Source organism: Takifugu flavidus, chromosome 6, assembly GCF_003711565.1.
Source record: "Takifugu flavidus isolate HTHZ2018 chromosome 6, ASM371156v2, whole genome shotgun sequence".
NCBI lineage: Eukaryota > Metazoa > Chordata > Actinopteri > Tetraodontiformes > Tetraodontidae > Takifugu > Takifugu flavidus.
In genome coordinates, this window is record NC_079525.1 from 80,778 (window position 1) to 99,198 (window position 18,421).

The window sequence follows — 18,421 nt, forward strand, 5'->3', positions numbered from 1 at the left end:
CTAAATCACACACACACACACACACACGCACGCACACACACACACACGCACACACGCACACACACACACACGCACACACACACACACGCACACACACACACACACACACACACACACGCACACACACACACACACACACACACCACACACACACACACACACACACACACACACACACACACTCTTGGCATTGCTGTATTTTACAACCTGCAGGTTTCTTTAAATAACTCCTGTTGCTGGACAAAAATGTTAGAGTCAAAGACGGAGGCAGAGGTGGAAGATGTTGGGGGTGGGGGGGCGCTTTGATCTCTGTTCTTTGCTCTTGTATCTTCCTCTCAAGCTAATTTAGCTGCATCCACACATCAAAGAACAACAGGCGACGGCAGTTTGGCAGCATCTTCTCGGATCAGAACAAAGTGAGGCATCGTTCCACACGGGAACATTAACCAAAGACAAAGGTTTTGAGATTTCTTTATTTTTTATCAATACGCAACACTTTTATTCCAAAGAGACAGAAGAATATTTGTCAGCACTTATTTTCACATTTACTGTGTTTAATCTCATGTTCAATATTACTAAATATTCAGTTTGATTTCATAAACTCTCAGCACAAGTAGTTTCCCTCCATACAAAAATGCAAGGGGAGCCTTTTCTCAAACTTTTCTCCTATATACAACTTTTCACAATCTGTACAGCTCAGAGATCCAGAGTCATTTGATCATTAAACACGAGAACACAAGTTCAGTCAAAGAGGAAAATAGACTTTGTAAAAATAAGACGGATAAACTTGTGCTTTTGTATATCGGTGGGTGACGCTGCTTCACAAGATTTCCCTTTGTAAAAAGAAAAAGATCATCAGGAAAATGAAAGCACGCCGACAAGCTTTGACTTGAGAACTTGTCCTCAAATGTGCACATTATCTGTGCATTAAGAAACGATTGCACGTATCCAAGCCTGAAGTTTTACAAAAGCAATTTCGCAAGGGGATCTACGAATCAAAGATTTATCCCAAATAGATTTTTTTCACTCTTTTGTACAGTTATTTTCCATTTTGTTATCAAAATCCCGTGAGTGAAAGGCGTTTCCAAACGCCTCCTATTAAACTGTACAAGCATCTGGTCTCACACACTCTTCCACAGGAGCACACACGGAGGTAATCAAGCTTCTGTTCTCAGGCACATACACAAACCAAACAGTGAAACGTACCGAGATATCGAAAAAAGAAAGGAATAGAAATGACGAAGGCTTCTTTGGAGACAATGTCTGAATTTACCGAGACCTCAAGCTTGTTTAAATTTACACAAAACTATCAAGAGAACCATTTTCAGGACAGCGGTTATAATGAAAAAAGGTTTATGTCCTTTTACATGATTATTAAAGGAAAAAAATAAATCAACGCAAGTGCACACACACACGCACACTCTTCTAAGGATCTCCAGTATTGATGAAATTGATAATAAAAAAAACATTAAAATTGGCTCAAAGGTTAAAAGTAGTGCATACATGCAAATCTGAAGGAGCCATACCCTACAGCATCCATACTGACTTGCTCTGGAGAGTTTGGACTGGGATGTTCACGGACCACGAGTAATGCCTTCAAATGTAAAAGCTGCGTTCTTTTAAGAGCAGAGGCGGCCTGTTTGTGCGTCAATGTGGATTCAAGCTGGATTAAAAGAGCACGGACACAGATTGTGTTCCAGATTAGGGAGATAAGGAAGCAGGAAGCAGCTTCCAAGCCTCGTTACAAAGGTGAGTTTGAGCAGCTGGGACGGAGAGAAAATGGCTAAATCATTGAAAACGTCCATGAACTTGTAAGGCAGAGTGCTGAAGGGTGCACGTGTAACCATCTTTAACTTTACTGTTGGGTTGATTAAAAGCTCTTTTGTCTAAACCAACGAGCCACGGGTGGCTTTGATGTGCTGCTCTTTATTCCCCCACATTTATTAGCTGCGGCGTTTCATCGCTACTCTCAGCTCAACATAGGAAATATGTATTTTCCACAATGTGGCATAAAGCAAATGCCTCATTTTCATTAAATGTGAAGATTCCTACAAGATTATTCCTCACAGTTCCTTACAGAGCTGGAGGGTCCGCCCCCCCATCTTTCTTTGTACGGGATGTTTGTAGACATCAGGATTAAAAGGCGATAAAAGCGTCAGGAAGAGGAGCCGTGAGAAATGAAAGCAGCAAATACTGGAAAAGCCCCACATGGTAATGGGAGCTCTGACGGGGAGGAGGGGGAGATGAACTGGTCTGTTTGCTGGTACAGGTGGTTTGTCTGCTCATCCCAATCACCTGCGTCTGCCTCTTTCAATCGAATGGAAACGCTCTAGATTCATCAAATCCAGAGTTGCCGACACAACAGGCGGGGACACGATTGACCTTTAGCGTAGCAGGAGATTGTGTGACGTCTGCTCCCAGCCGAGCACGCTGTGGTCGTTACACCAGCAGGGTCAGAAGGTCGCCGGAGGCAGGACAGCAATGCTCCTCCCGGCCTGGGAGGCATCTCCCTGAGATTCCATTGAGGTTCCACTCTGACGGAGTCAACACGCAGGGATCACGTTTGAGTCACCTGTACCTCAAATGTGTCGAGCCGAGTAGGACGTTCGCTGTCGTCCAAATGACAGGTAGGTTAATCTCAGAGTTAATGTATATATCTAAGAGAAGCTTCTCGGGTAAATGAAAACCAGCGATGCTCCGTCATGTCACACAGGTGTAACTGCTAATCGTACGCAGGTGAGCCCATAGAAAATCCATTAAGGCACATCCAGTTCAACAGACCCAGTTGGGTGAAGGGAGAAGATGTGGCAAATCAGTATGATGTTGCCGCGTATGCAGCTGGAAAAGGACCTTCGTTTAAAGTACACACAATGTACCCAGCATATCATGCCTTTCACGTACAGTTCACAGCACTTCAAAGTAAGAAATTAAAAAAGGATGAAGAATTCATAGCAAAAGAGTCCAAATTACAGAAACGTGTAACAGATCCAGAGTGAAAACTGGCGTCCTGTAATATCGGAAAGCTAAGAAATAATCACACAACATACCAAATATGTAACATGAACTATTTAAATCAATAAAAACTAAAAAACCATCCAAACTGATCATCATCAAACACTAAGAATATCTAATTTTATCAACATTATCAATACAGTTATTGGTATTTTACCCTGTTAGCTCAACACCGGCTGATTTCTCATTCATGATTGTGTTTCTGTGGCTAAATGACATGTTTTGGTGTTCAGGACGTCCGAAGGGAGAGAACGAGCACGTGAGGAGAGCAGGAGTCTGGTTCCCCTCTCCATCCCAGCCCTCCTCTGAACATGGGAGCACCACCATCAGAAACCTGCCTCCTGTTGAGCGTTGCCACAGCTCAGCCTGCTATGGCCTCGGTGCATCATTCACCTTGTGCTGCTTATCACTTTGTCTGTTGGTTGTTCTGCCCCCCCCCCCCCCCCCCCCCCCCCCTCCGACTTCATCTCCTCTCTCCCTTTTTCTGCCTCCATCTTCACCCTCAGACATCTGACTCAATACTGGAAAGCTTTTCATATACGTGTCCGTTGCTGGCACCATTGAAGGGTCTCTGTCCCTGCCCCAGACCTAGCGTGTCCCTGCCCCCAGGCGCTAGCTTGTTGGACCCATGGTGGTTGCTCATGGGCCCTCCCACACCACCCAAGCAAAGCTCTTTAGGGAACCTGGGGGCAACATTAGACATCACCCCCGCGGTGGCCGATGCGGGCAAGTAGGAAGCTGCTCCCATGGAGGTTCGGAAATCCCCTCCTCCGCGGCTGTTGTTGAGAAGTTGCTGTGGCTGCTGCGTCTGTGGCTTTTTGACGTAGTACGGTTTGGCACCGTGTAATAGACACTGGTCGTCACCGAAGGTCGGGATGAAAGGGTTCTGGTTCACCTTATCTGGGTAGAGAGATTTAGACAAGGAATAAGTCCCGGCCCCTCTGCTACCACCACCACCACCTCCTATTAGAGCCCTATCTCTGTCCCTCAGGTCTCTCTCCCCCACCGACCGCTGATGCAACCCCCCCTCTCCTCCACGGAACAAACTAAACGAGGATCCCCCTTTCACCCTGTCCCCACCTATTCCTCCAAACAACGAAGACTCCCTTTCAGCTGCGTACCTCTCAAACATGTGGGCATAAGGACTCGACCCCTCCACGAATCTGTCTTTTTCTTTCAAGCTCACACTTCGGGGAGGAAACTGCCCGCCGATGCCACCGCCGACCCCTCCCATACGACTTGCCCCCTCTCTCTGCAGGTCAACGAAGGTGTCGTACGAGTGTTGCCTCCGTAACACCCTCCCGCCCGGCCCTAGTTTCCTACGCTGCACCTGAGTTTGTGTTTGGCCGGGTCCGGCGCCGCCCTTCCCTCCGGTGAACATGGTGTTATTATCCTCGCTGATGTTGTAAAGGCTCGGCTGCATCTTACACGAGTCACAACGTTTGCAGCTGGCGGAGCTGGGGCGGCTGCTCGTACCCGCGGCTCCGGCCGCCGAGCAGGGGTTTCCTCCAGCTAACCCTCCGCTGTGATGACACACGCCGTGGCAGTTACGGCACTCCCAGTCCCCCCCTGCTATGCCCCCTCCTCCTAACCCAGAGCCACCTTTGTCCCAGCACGTGTGAGCCTGCTGCCCTGCCGACCCGAGCCCACTTTTGCCTTCTGGCTTCATGGCTATACCTTTGAGGAAGTCCTCTACAGGCACCAAGCTTTTACAAATACCACCACTGCTCCCACCGCCCACACCACCTCCTCCACTTCCACCCTCTTGCTCCCACTTGGCCTTGCCCTCCTTGGAGCGAAACTGGTCCGCATAGAAATCCCTTAGGTTCTCTTTGTCTTTGCGGAATGAAAAAGGTGAAGCATTACCCCCTCCTCCCCTCTTCCGCTCCAGGGGAGGTGAGACTTTGCGGTGTGCCTGGGGCCCATGTGGGAAGTGGTGGTGAACGGTGTGGTGGTGGGCTCTCCTCCTCAAGCCACTCAGCTCTATCTCGTCCTGCTCCCGTCTGCACTTTGCCGAGGCTGGCCTCTTTTTCAGGCTATCCCTGTACTGCTTACGTCGCTTGTTGTTGCCCTCCAGGTTGCCATAGGTTACGGTGTGCGTGGATATATCAGAAACATCGGAGCGAATGTTCCCGTCATCACCTCCTGAGCCTCCCCCACCCCCTACACAGTACCTGTCCTGACCCCCGATGAGTCCTGTACTGGATGCGCCTCCTTTGAAAGAAAACCTCCCATAAACATTGGCTCCTTTGAACCCAACCTGGCTGGAGTCTGCGGGGGCGTGGCCAGCAATCAGGTCAAATTTACTGGTATTCCTGTGAGTCATGGAAGGGCGTGGCTGGGTGGTGAAGATGGGTGCTACCCCTCCCCCTAAACTGTCACAATCAAACATGCCCCCATCCAATGAGCTAGTGCTGCCTAAACTGCGTGGCCTATTAGGTGGGGGGCCGGACATACCCAGAGCAGAGGCCGGGTGGTGGTGCAGGTAATGGTCCTGGTACAGGTTGCTGTCCTTCAGAGGCAAGTTGCCAAAAGTCCTCTCTACATCACTGATGTAATCGCTGAACATGTTGTCCTCCGGTTGGTAGGGTGGTGCTGACTTGCAGTCTATGGGATGGCCCACCAAACTGCGCCGGTGCTCCTGTATATCATAAATGGCCGAGTCTCGACCACTATGGCTGTACTCCAGAGCAGCGTGTGGAGAGCCATTAATGCCTGGAACAGCAGTCATATCCTTGGCTGTACGGAGTAACCGCAGGATGTTGGAGTGGGTGTTGTTCATGTTTTTCTTCATGGTGGATGAGGGTGAATCTATGGTTGACTTGTTTTCCTCAATTTGTACCCCATGGATGCAGCTGTAGATTCCCTGGGGTGTGAAAATTAGAAGAAAGGGAGGTGGAGAGAGATAAAGAGACGGTGAGGCGGGCAATGGGACAAAGAGAGAAAGAGAGAGAGAATGAAAGAGAAAAGATGCAAAGAACTAGAGTTGAAGGAAAACAGCAGAAATGTGTGGCAGTAGTCAGGAATCAATGAGCCAAGCAGCTTTCATGTTAGCCACCGGGACTCCAGACACATAAACACCAGGTAGACAGAGGTTAATGCGTGGCTCCGTCTCCTCTCTCCGTCCTCTCGTTCACAGACTGAACCAGTTAGGGTTGGTTAGGGTTAGTTGGGGTTAGGGTTGGTTGAGTTCTCACGTGGTCTCTGTGACACTTACACCAGCAGAGGGACCCACCCTGACCAGAGCCATGGCCGAAGACACAAGCACTCTCAACTCCAAACCCCTCTCTTTTTGAGATGATGGCTAATTCTCTTTTGGTCGTTAGCCACCACTCAGCTTTTCACGAGTGAGTTCAGAACTGAGGAGTGAGGGAGTTGGTGGCTGTGGCCCCAGACGCATCCAAAAGGTCAGGGACATGTTACCCATCAGTCGGCCGCCCAGGCAAACGTTCCTCAAAGGCGACAACTTGTCAGAAGCGGTTTTTGTCTGTCTTGGTCCCTTTCACTGAGCTACATTCATCACTCTGAAGCTCCTTTCATGCCTCCGTTCTCTCTCATCCAGTCTGTTTTATCTCTGGTTCGGGGCGCTCAGGTGAGCAGCGGCTCCTTTGGGACTGTCAGTCTTTATCTGTCTGCATCTCTACGTAGAACAGCTGCTCTGAACGGCAACAGGACAGAGGTTACTGTGTCTGTTCCTTTGGATTCTGCTTTCTCCACCTGCCACTTTTCTTTATCGCCTTTACTCCCTTTATCCCATTGTCGCCTCTCATCCATCCCTTCAACACAAGCTGAGCTTTCCTGGAACTATTGGAGTCGCTCTCCGTTTAAACAAATGTCCTTCATTTCCCACCACATTTCACATTTCACGCTTGCTAATTTATTCAGGAAACTAGAGAATTGTTTTAATCTTGTAAGACAATTCTTCTAATTAATAAAAGGGCGTACACCTCCAGCAACACGTGCATTACCTTCAACCTGTCACCATGATGTCCGTCTCAGTCTCAAGACAAGTGAACATTTGCACATTTCTACCTCTAATCATTACTGGGGTGCATCTAAACCACGGTGACGGGCGTGTCGACACCCACAAACACTCCTTCAGGTCTATGACTGCACCAAATGTTGCCGTGGTTCCAGGAACTTTCCAAAGTTCTCTTTATCAGGAGGCTCCGCTGCAGCCATCTCACTCAGGGATGATCCAAGCTAATGTTGGCAGATCTTTGCCTCTACAGGATTCACAACTTTTGGTTTGATCCGCGATATTTGGCTGGTTAATAATCTGAGTGGGATTAACCTGGTGAAATAACAGATCAAACTCTTCATGTTTTCCAGTTCACATTAGCTGGTGGAGACACTTTCAAGGGGTCTTCAATGGTACAATAGAGTATTCTTGGGGTCTCCTCTTTGGAGTTTGTTCAGTTTAATAAAGATCGGTGACAGTTTAACTGTTTACCAGATGATTGTTGCATTGGAAACAACAGAAAGCCCCACTGGAATCTAATTTATGATAAAAAAAACTGACAACAGTGATGGATGGAAGTGAGACAGTTCTGGATGGAGGCTCCTCTCACACGTGCACGTGTGTGTGCAGCGATGCCTCAGAGGCAAATATCCCATCTCCATGGTGACAGTGTGCTCACCTTCAGGAGCAGCTATGCCTTGTAGCTACCAACAGCGCGTATTTCAAATATGGTTGTTCTGACCATTTATGTCATTCGGGGCCTAATTTCCCAGCAGCCACCTGAGCTGAGGGACTGGGACCGAGGGTGACTTCACACCCTCAACCACAGCCAGCGGCTCTAAAGCATCACCGGGGTCAGGAGGACCCAATCCAGAGCGTAATTAAAACACACTTACTCTGCTAATGGAGAAGGTGAACCCAGGCTTCCCAGAGCACACGCCCATGAAGCAGAAACGCAGCTGCCAGTAGAACAAATGTTCACTAATGAAGGTGATTAATGACAGGACCATGGAGGCTCCCAGCATGTAGAACACCCCCGCCATGTTGTCCACGTCCAGCTGACTGCTCATCACCTCATTCTTCTCGTTGTGGCAGATGCCGGTCAGCCACAGGGCCTCCAGCTCCTCCATCTCACCTGAGGGAGAGATTCATGCACTCAGGTTATCAACGCGCATGTGAGCTGCACGCTTGGCGAGCTCAGCCACAGGTGTCTGATCACGTAGCTGCCAACAGGTCCACACAGCCTGTTTAACCGCACCCCCCAGGACCCTCCTCCTTAGGGAGTGTGCACGTGAGGCGATCCCTTCTGCTGGGATTTCACAGTGCACAGATAGGGGGCGTTTGTGAGCATGTGATGAGCATTTCTATGCTAAAACGTGTCCCCCCCAGTTTAACACCGGTGGGAGGGCTGCTGGGGGGGGGGGGGGGGGGGGGGCTGTTTCATCTGCTCGAGGGTGCGTATTTTCCCAGGGATTGCGTAACCCCAGGCAGTGGTTCTGCTGGGCTGGTCTTCAGCTAATCTGTTAACCTCAGGAAGGAAAGAAGACATTTAGCCGTCCCAGAACAATCATTCATGGAATCACTGGAGCACTTTCTTCACGCTCTTCGCTCTAAATGAGGTCACATGACTAATCTCAGTATTATTTCTCAAACAATTTGCCATCAAAATGAGGCTGCACGAGAGGAAACTAAACTGGCCAGTTAATCCGATTGATTTAGTTTGGCAGGATGGACTCAGTCCTGAGCCTCCTTCCAACCATTCCCACATTCTTTTGACCCTGTTCCTGCTTTGAGCCCGTGCTCCATCCTCCTCTGTGGACCTGGATCATGTTCACGTCTTCATTTTAACGTGTCACAAACGTGCTGACAGACAGGAAACAATAAGAGCAAGTCCTGGATGCGTTGTCCTGGCGACAGAACGAGAGCTTGTCTCCAGTCAGTAGATGTGTCGTCTGACCTTTAGGGAACATAATCAAGCACGCACGTGGTCAGACACACCTTCTACACACATGCAGGTGCACACTGGCACGTCAGTGATCGTGATTCGCCTTGAGCTCTGAATCGATGTGGCCTCCAACGACGTGATCCAAGGTGAAGGTTGTGTCTGTGCTGACCTCTTTCACCGTCACACACGGTAATAAAAAGTGATCGCACATCAAAGGCAACATGTGTGTGTCAGGGGTGTGTGTCAATGCGCACGACAGCTGAGCGGTGTGGACGCATCCCTGGAAGTGTAACGCTAACCGAGGTACCTTCTGAAGGCATCTCAGCAAGTGTCAACATGCTGCTGAGACGCATTTGATCATAGCATTCCCAATTTTCCTTTGATCATTTAGTATAAAGATTAAAGGAATAACTAACAAGACTGATGGTTTAGCTTTAATCTCAACTCAGAGATTCAGAATCGTTCTATGAGAATCAGAAGAACGTCCTCTGGAGCTTCCCAACACGGCCGGGGATGTTTTATACTGGTGCTGGACTGGATCCCAGCATCCACCCCTGACACACACACGTGCACACGCGTGAACACACACACACACAAGTCCAGTGCCTCGTGCCCGATTTTTCCCGATCATTCCGGGCCTGATCTTCTGCTTGCCGACAGGCCTGCTCCACCCCAGCCCAAAACACGCGGAGCTTCTGCAGCACACACCACACACACACACACACACACCACACACACACACCCACACCCACACACACACACACACCCACAAAGCCAATTAGATATAGATATAGTCCGAGCAGACTCACCAACGTTTTGTTAGGATTTTACCTTTGTAAGATAAAGAGCATCTCGGGCCTTCAGAGAGCAGCTAAGGGGGCGCGTGAGGAGCGAGGGCGAGCCGAGGGGGCGTCCGCCGTGTCCCCGCTGTGATTCTTGAGCGTTGCCGCGTGTGACTCCTATGATCTCTTTGATTTACTGTCCATTCATAAGCTAATCGATGTTATTGATAGGGGGCAGCTTTGAAGACACCTTCTGGCTCTGAGTCGCTTCCTCGATCACTCTTAAGTTCAAAGACTCCTCGTTGGGAAGTTCAGAGCTCTGTGAGGACTCTTTCCTCTTTCCGTGTTCATGCAGTCACTCTTAGAGAACACATGATGTCCTCTGATCCACAACATGATGAAGGGCCAGAGCGACTTTGGTGTTTCCTGGTATGAAGAACCGCCATCACAATCACAGCCCTGATACCAGCAGCACTCCCAAACGGATGCCTCTTTCATAATCTGGGTTTCTTCTGGTTTACAAGAATTTCTGAAAAGAATTCTGGTGATAATAGTAATAATAGCGCTGCTACTACTGATAGACTGAATATCTGTCTTGACCTCGTGTAGCCAGAATAAACCTGAACTGTCTGAGGCTTTGGGCTCTCCTCAGGATTAGTTAGAGAGACACCAAACATCTAATGGGAGATGATTTCCTCTTCAGTCAGCACTGACCAATACCAGACAGATGTTCGTTTCATCAGCCCAAACATCGTTTGAATGGTTCTGCACGTGCTCACCGTCTCCAAACAGCATGAGGATAGCCAGATCCACGGCTCTCTTCCAGCCAGAGTCTTTCTGGATCGCGATGCCGTAGCCGGTGGAGGCGAACACCTTGCCGCTCCCGATGGTGACCAGCTTGCAGCCCTCGTCTCTGCCCGCCATGTAATTCAGCACTGCAGCATCGTAGATGAAGGCGTCCAGTTTGCTGCAGGGTGACAGAAGCCAGGTATCGTCAATCAAGCCCACTTCTGCTGGTTCTGAACCATAAAAAGCCTTGTTAGTAATAGTTGTGATTCATTCTACTCTTCTATTGACCTTAAATGACCTTGAATGTCAGAAGATCATACAAAAGTCCTGTGTCATCAACTCTTCCTGCCTCTACCAGCAACCATCAACATGTTCTACTTAAGACCTTCATCCAGAAGTTCATCAAACAGGAAATCCAGGAGTAAATGAAACAAAGACACCAAATATATACGACCATCTGCCAGCATATGGCAAATTAAGGAACTCTTCTATTATCGAAAGAAGATTGATTCTATTGAAAAGGAGAATAAAATCGTGGAATACTGTAAAAAAAAAAAAACATGATCAGGACTTAATAGTAAAAATAACAATTACTAAAAAGAAACCAGCAAGTGTCGACGGCCTTGGATAAAGGACTAATCCTGTCATCAATACACACATTATTAATGCTAAAAACGTGTGTATTGACCAGGTATCGGAGACCAGACGTCTGGTACCATCATATAGAAAAAAACGTCCTTAGCAAAACATGAATAAGGCTGCACCCAAACCTTTGAGAAGGAAGGTTTAACAGGAAGCAATTGATCAGGTGACTTAATCACGTCAGCGCTGGATTGTTGCCCCCAGGGCTGCAGGTAAAAAGATGAAGAGGCTGCAGATGGCTCAGACCAGAGCGGCGCACGCAGGGATAATTACACAACTAATGCCTTAACGACGCACCAGGGTCTGAAAGAGGCAGATTGCTCTATTCATCACTTGTATTCATTAGAAATGTCTCTGTTACAGAGAATCCACCGATTTAGCATCAGAAGCTCGACTCCTCATAACACCGCCAGGCAAGTCGCTCCAGGTCATCTCACGCTACGCACGACCTCAACACATCAAAAAGGAAAAGGTCACTTTGGAGGATTAGTTGGGATAAAAGTCGTCATCTTTAACAAACTACCAACTCCTGCTCCCTCTTCAGCGTGCGATGGGCTCGAACCGCCAGCAGAGGTGTGGCGCCGCTCTGCGCTGGCAGTTATTGAGATGATTGATGGGAATGTTTAGGAGAGGAGCTGAGACAGTGAAGATTAGAATGTGTCAGCAAGAACATGCTGCGCTGCTATTGTGGGCTCCAGCAGCAGCAGGCAGCTGCCCACCCACATCCCCCAACGCTCCTTCCTCTGTGGAGTCCTTTAGCAGCTTTTAGCCCTCTTGCATCATCGCAGGACCTCACAGCTGCACGACTCCTCCTTTTTCCTCCCTGCGGTGGCACTTTTCAACCCCCCCACTGTCGGCTTCCTCCTCACCCGCTCTTCAGACTGTAGAGCGCTTCTTCGACATTCTTCTGGTGGAAGCTGGTCATGTAAGTGTGCATGTCCCGGTAGTTGTTGCGGATGTTGCGCTCTGTGCTCCCATTGGGCACCGTGCCGAACCGGAACGGTGGCGAGAATTCATTCGGCTTCTGGAACTGTGGGGAGAGAAGGACAGAAGATGATGGAGAGACCGGAGAGAGAGAGAGAGGGAGGGAGCTGGGCAGAGGAACGGACCATAGGGTTAGTTGGGTTAGGGTCAGGGTTAGGGTTAGTTGGGTTAGGGTTAGTTGGGTCAGGGTTAGTGTTAGTTGGGTTAGGGTTAGTTGGGTTAGGGTCAGGGTTAGGGTTAGTTGGGTTAGGGTCAGGGTTAGGGTTAGTTGGGTTAGGGTTAGGGTTAGTTGGGTTAGGGTCAGGGTTAGGGTTAGTTGGGTTAGGGTCAGGGTTAGTTGGGTTAGGGTCAGGGTTAGGGTTAGTTGGGTTAGGGTCAGGGTTAGGGTCAGTTGGGTTAGGGTCAGGGTTAGTTGGGTTAGGGTTAGTTAAGTTTTAACTAAGCATTTTAACTGAAACATTCGTATCCTCCGTTTGTGTGTGTGAGTTTTAAACTGATGTCCTCTCATGGTTTCATGCGTCTGAAATAATGAGACATGAACCAATGAGGTTTGAGGCTCAAAGTAGAAGCAAACGCCTGCTGAGCTTCATTTGAATAATCCGTCCATCAAAATTAAAGACATCTTCCAGTTGTCTTTTCTCTGACACTGATTGTTGATTTCATGATTGAACAACTTACACGAGGGTTTAATTAACACAGTTTCAAACTGGGCCATTAGCCAAAAACCAGGAGATTCATTTGAGCCCAGTCGAGGATCGTCGGTGGCGCCAGGCTCCTTCACGTGTTCTGCACACAGCTGCTCTGCCACCCCACAACCCCTTACCTTATCTCAATCCACACCTTTTTGTCTGACAGGCCCGACACCTGGTCCACATACTCCTCCTGGATCATGAAAGCCGCCAGATTGGCAGTGTAGGAGGCCAGGAAGATGACAGCGAAGAAGGCCCACACTGACACCATAATCTTACTGGTGGTGCCTTTGGGATTCTGAACAGGGACGGAGTTGTTGAAAACTAGACCCCAGAGCAGCCAGACGGCCTTACCGATAGTAAAGGAGGGACCGCCGGGCTCTGGAAAACAAAGGCAAGATAGAAACAAAAGAGAAATGAGAGAACAGGTGGGGAGATACAGGTGTGCATGTCTGCTGCTGTGAGGGACACCTGATGAATTAGACCAGAGCAGGGGAGGATTGATGGCTCAGTCATTAAAGGCCATGTTGTAATGACTTGTGCTTCCTCCCTCAAGACCAGTTATAATAACACGACAGCAGAAAAGTGTTACACATCACAACTACTCTGGCTGCCATGACAACCTGCTTTTAAAGTCTAAGATTGTTCCTCCTACTGCTTTGGCACTATGACACGTAGCGGGATGGAAACATTAGCTACTGTTGCTGTGTCAGAGACGGGAGAAAACCAGGGAGTTTGCTCCGCGATGGCAGCCTGCAATTATGCTGCAGCTGGAGCGGCAGCGTGGACGCCGGCCTGACGGAACCTCCTGATTAAAGCGCACACGCCCGCCTTCATTAGGAGAACAGAAGAAATGGGGGAAAACCAGCGTGTTGCCTCACCTCTCCCGTCGGCCAGGCAGCGGTTGTAGCCCACCGGGCTGAAGTACTCAAAGACAAACACGGCCACGGCCGACACGATGAGCAGCATCACAAACATCATCACCCAGACATCAGCACTGAAGGGCTCTGCAGCACGGAGAGGACAGGACGGGGTGGAGCAGAGAGCACAGGAGACAAACAAGTTACACCGGCATCATTCCCGCCCCCCCCCATCGTGTGTGCACGGAGTCGGAGAGAAGAGGTGGGAACTGACGGGGGTGATGAAGGGTGTTGTGTCGGGGAACCTCGGATCTGATCCTAAACACGTGGGTGGATCATGAACGCCAAACCAACAGCGCGCTCGCGCTAATCAGCTGTTTGCACATGTCTCCGCCCACGAATTGGTAATGAGCACCATAAAAGGAGGTGGGCGTCGACGCTCCGGGTTACCTGTCAGTCACAGCACAAGCTAAACCAGAGAGAGAACGAACGGAAATTGTGATTATTTAGAGGGAAGATGAGTTAATCAGCCAGAGGAGGAGGACACTGTCCACACTGTCCACACTGTCCCACAGAGACGAGCAAGCAGGAATGATTGGGGAGAGCTCCTGGTCAGGAATCCTCCCTGACGGAGAAGGAGACCCCTGATGGAGAGCTAAGAAATGTTGGACAATAGTCCACATTCTGAAGAAGCACACATACCTTAGTGGTCCATTTAGTCCAGGTCCAACAGTCCCAAACAATTTGGGCCATTTTCTCTCCAGATTATAGCAGAAATGTGGAAGCAGCCGTGTTCTACTGTGTAACTGATAGAGCCTAATCTAAACCCCTGGGAGCTGTGGGAATGTAGAGCTGTCTGACATGTTTAAAAAGTGATCCCGATCACAGCCCACAGCAGGTTGGGATGCAGAATTCCCAATCATCCACCTAATCTGGATCTGGAACCGGCTGCCACTTTATTTAACTCACTAAATGTCCAAATGTCTTATATTTCTAATCTGCCTATATCACCGGATTAAAGGCATCTGCTTGTTATTTCCATAAGAGAGCGCAACATGAATTAAAACTGTAATTTACAACAGTGACAAGCGTTATTTCTATGTGTTGCTACATGTACACAGGTGCTACACACCGTGGTGACAGACCTGAGCTACTAAACGTGGATCAACGCCTGATTCAGTTTAAACACAAACTGCTCAGCTTTGATGAATGAGAACCAAATCTCTTTTTTAGGAGCCACCAGGTGAGGAGGGCAGCTCAGAACTCACAGCAGGACCCATCTGAAGGCTTCGTGAGCATCCTCTTAGGAAGGGAGCGAGGAAACAGAACGGATTTAGAGGAGACCCCTTTGCTCCTGGTTGCTTGTCCGCTCGATTCCAGCTCATCAGAGTTTTGACTTTAAAAACAAAGGACGTCTGTAAAAGCACCGTTAAGCCTTCATTTAAAACAGGTCTGGTGTTTGTAACCATGTTAATGGCAGAAGAGCCATTTCGCCTCAGACCGATCAGCGAGTCAGCAGCAACTTTTCTCCGTGTGGCTGTTGCTGTTTTCTCCCTTCTGAAATATGACATCAGGCCAAGTTGCTCGTGATGAGCTTCCCTTCCTTCTATCTACTCCTGTTCCTGCTCCAGGAGCTCATATTGGTGAAAAATCATTATTTCTACCATTTCATTCCTCCGTTTTTAATGTGGGGGTGTGAGTTTGACTCAGAAATGGCAGGAATTTATTGACTTTAAAGGGTGGATGTTGCTAATGCCTGATAAAGCAGTTTGGGATTTGAGAGCTTTGGATTAGAGCAGATGAGCAAAGCTAGACAAAGCCTTCTCTGACTCATGGAAGAGAACACGTGTACCAAAATAAAGCAACTTTATGGTGTGTGTGTGTGTGTGTGTGTGTGTGTGTGTGTGTGTGTGTGTGTGTGTGTGTGCGCGCCACGGAGCTCTTACCAAGAAAAGCAGAGGGGGACACGGTTCCGTTACTACGAGACACCATGACGCTGATCCCCGTTTCAATGAACGGCACGGAGAAGTCAATGACCTCTGACCTCTCCTCGTTAATGGTGAGCGAGCCCACCGCCATGAGGGCTTTCTTTGTGACGACCTGCGGGTCAACAGCAGACGCACAGAGGGGGGGAGTCACCGACAGCCAGCGCTGATGCTGTATTATAACAGTGCTGAATATTATGATGAATGGGGAGAAAGGAAAGGATCTAAATAGAAAGACGTCGTTATCGCGTTTTCTTCTGCCAAGTGTTTAAGATTTCAGCTGAACAGTTCCAGGAGGATTCGTGCACCGAATATCTGACTTCCCACCAAACACCTTCGCTCTCAGCTTTGCTGTAATTATTTAGTCCGGCGTTTCTGGCACCTTTGGCCATGTGCATAAATAGGACCCGACAGACTGCAGTAATAAGGCAGGAAGCAAAAGAAACGTTCTCCCTTCATATTGACTCATTAGCTGCTCGCCTCAGCGCTGCAGGCCATCAGCTCGTGCATCCACGCATGAGCAGTGCAGCTCTTTCCCTTTTCCTTGACTCCTCGCGCCCTTCTGGGGTCAGAATTTAGGGTTTGGTGCCCACCCAAGCCCCCCCAGACCAGAACGAGCAGCTCCTGGCGCCGTCCTGCTGGCTTTTATTTAATAATTTTGCTCCTGTAAGTGACCTGCAGCTGTCAACTCTCCTGTTAATGTTCAGCTACTGAGCGGCGCCACTACATCACACATGTTTGACACACATTTCCCTCCTTTTTGACCTGTTGTTATTATTCCTCCCCAGGTGTTGTTCAAGTCTTAAAACTGTTTAATTGTTGGACATTGTTACAGAACTGCTTGGAATTGATAGGATGAGATTAATTAGGGGTGAATTCACTGCTAAAGCAGCTCAGAAAGACGGTCAGATAGATACAGCTGTGGACATGGTGTGTGTCATGTGACAAGCAACAGACCGTCATGTGACAGTTTTAAAGGTCCTCACCTCTCCGACCATACCATTCCATGTCCCGTTAATCTTCTTGCCGTGTTTTCCATTGGTGACCAAATAGAGATCATAGGTGAATTTTACACTCTTGGCAATTTTCTTCAGGATGTCGATGCAGAAACCTTTGCAACAGCGCTTGATGTAAATCCCTGAATCCCCTGTGTGATTACTGACAGGTGGCACAAGAGTGGGAGGGGTGAAGGCATCGATTATTGAGAGCAATCCTTCCAAAGATGTGCTTCTGAGCTTCCAGCAGTCTAAACAAACAGCATGTGAACTCAGCAGTGAGGCCGAAGCAGCTTGGTTATGAAAGCAGTCGTTAAATAAGCTGCAGGAGCTGCTGCTGGAAGCTCTCATTAAAACGGACCTACGGCGCTCCGTGAAATAGGACCAGTTGGGATCCTCACCTGAGTTTAAGCTGCTTGCGGCAGGGAACCGTGTTCCGCATGCAGGTGCCGCTGAGGGGGTCCACATCCTCCACGATGACAAACGGCGCCTCCTCCAGCGTCACGATGGACAGGTGGTCGTCCCTCTCCTCCGCTCCCGAGTAGAGCTCAAATCGAGGCCACACGTGGAACCTCATCGTTAAGGAACCTCTCTCCCACTTGCCGACCTGCGTGAGAGAGTGGGAGGACAGCCGGGCGATGCGGCGCTGCAGTAATAGACACTTCAAAAGGCAGGAAAAACAATGGCAGACGGACTACAGGCGGAAAACGAGGCGCGAGGAAGGGAGGAGGCTGTGATGGAGATATTCACCCTGTCCCACTGCCTGTCCTTGTCAAGCAGAATGATGACCAGCTTGGGGAACATCTGGTGGCCTTTTTCACTGAATGAAAGATTTCTGCCTTCAAAAGTCACGTTCATAACGTACCTGAAAACAAAAACAGTCACAAGTTCAGCGCTGACGACACCCAACCACACGCCATTTGTCTTCAGTGAGCAACGGTACCGCGACCCAAACACTGCTTCCATCTAACGCTTTAACAGAGGAAATAAACCATAAAAACACAGATATGAAGAAGATTCTGTGGCGCTTCAACGTGGCGATCAGGGGACCCTTGAAACATGAAACACAAGTGCCAAAACATCCCAACTGGGACCTGTACATGAAATACTAGTGTAGAACATTACTGCACTGGAAAGAAATAATATTATTGATATTCACACTTCAGTTAAAACTACAAGCAGCAGAAGTTCTAAATGAGGTGGAATACACATTTAACCACAAACATCTCCCACAACGTGCACCCCTCTATCGTTATCGTTAGCTCGGGGTTAGCGGCACAGTTAGCTGCCCGTACAGATGCTAAAAGGCATCAACCAAGGACCAACCAAGGCAGACCAAGGACGAGTCCAAGGACGAGTCCAAGGACGAGACCAAGGACGAGTCCAAGGACGAGACCAAGGACGAGTCCAAGGACGAGTCCAAGGACGAGACCAAGGACGAGTCCAAGGACGAGACCAAGGACGAGACCAAGGACGAGACCAAGGACGAGTCCAAGGACGAGACCAAGGACGAGTCCAAGGACGAGACCAAGGACGAGACCAAGGACGAGTCCAAGGACGAGACCAAGGACGAGTCCAAGGACGAGACAAAGGACGAGACCAAGGACGAGACCAAGGACGAGTCCAAGGACGAGACCAAGGACGAGTCCAAGGACGAGACCAAGGACGAGTCCAAGGACGAGACCAAGGACGAGACCAAGGACGAGTCCAAGGACGAGACCAAGGACGAGTCCAAGGACGAGACCCGGCCGTCTCGGCTGACACGTGGACCCGTGAA

At 49.1% G+C, this 18,421-nt stretch overlaps 1 protein-coding gene across 7 annotated transcripts in view; it reads right to left on the bottom strand.

The window, feature by feature from the left end:
- Positions 1–455: 455 nt before the first annotated feature.
- The window catches only part of grin2bb (glutamate receptor, ionotropic, N-methyl D-aspartate 2B, genome duplicate b), a 48,295-nt gene continuing 30,329 nt past the window's right edge, over positions 456–18,421 (bottom strand). For 6 of the 7 annotated variants that reach the window (XM_057035387.1, XM_057035389.1, XM_057035391.1 and 3 more), the window contains 10 exons: positions 17,395–17,509; positions 17,046–17,251; positions 16,636–16,807; positions 15,611–15,764; positions 13,686–13,811; positions 12,956–13,185; positions 12,001–12,161; positions 10,480–10,667; positions 7,870–8,108; positions 456–5,878 (listed from right to left, as the gene is read on the bottom strand). In XM_057035387.1, the coding sequence (XP_056891367.1) occupies positions 3,515–5,878; positions 7,870–8,108; positions 10,480–10,667; positions 12,001–12,161; positions 12,956–13,185; positions 13,686–13,811; positions 15,611–15,764; positions 16,636–16,807; positions 17,046–17,251; positions 17,395–17,509 (3,955 nt within the window). In that variant the 3' untranslated portion in view covers positions 456–3,514. The remainder of the gene's footprint in view (positions 5,879–7,869; positions 8,109–10,479; positions 10,668–12,000; positions 12,162–12,955; positions 13,186–13,685; positions 13,812–15,610; positions 15,765–16,635; positions 16,808–17,045; positions 17,252–17,394; positions 17,510–18,421) is intronic. The other variant, XM_057035393.1, reaches the window with a different exon arrangement.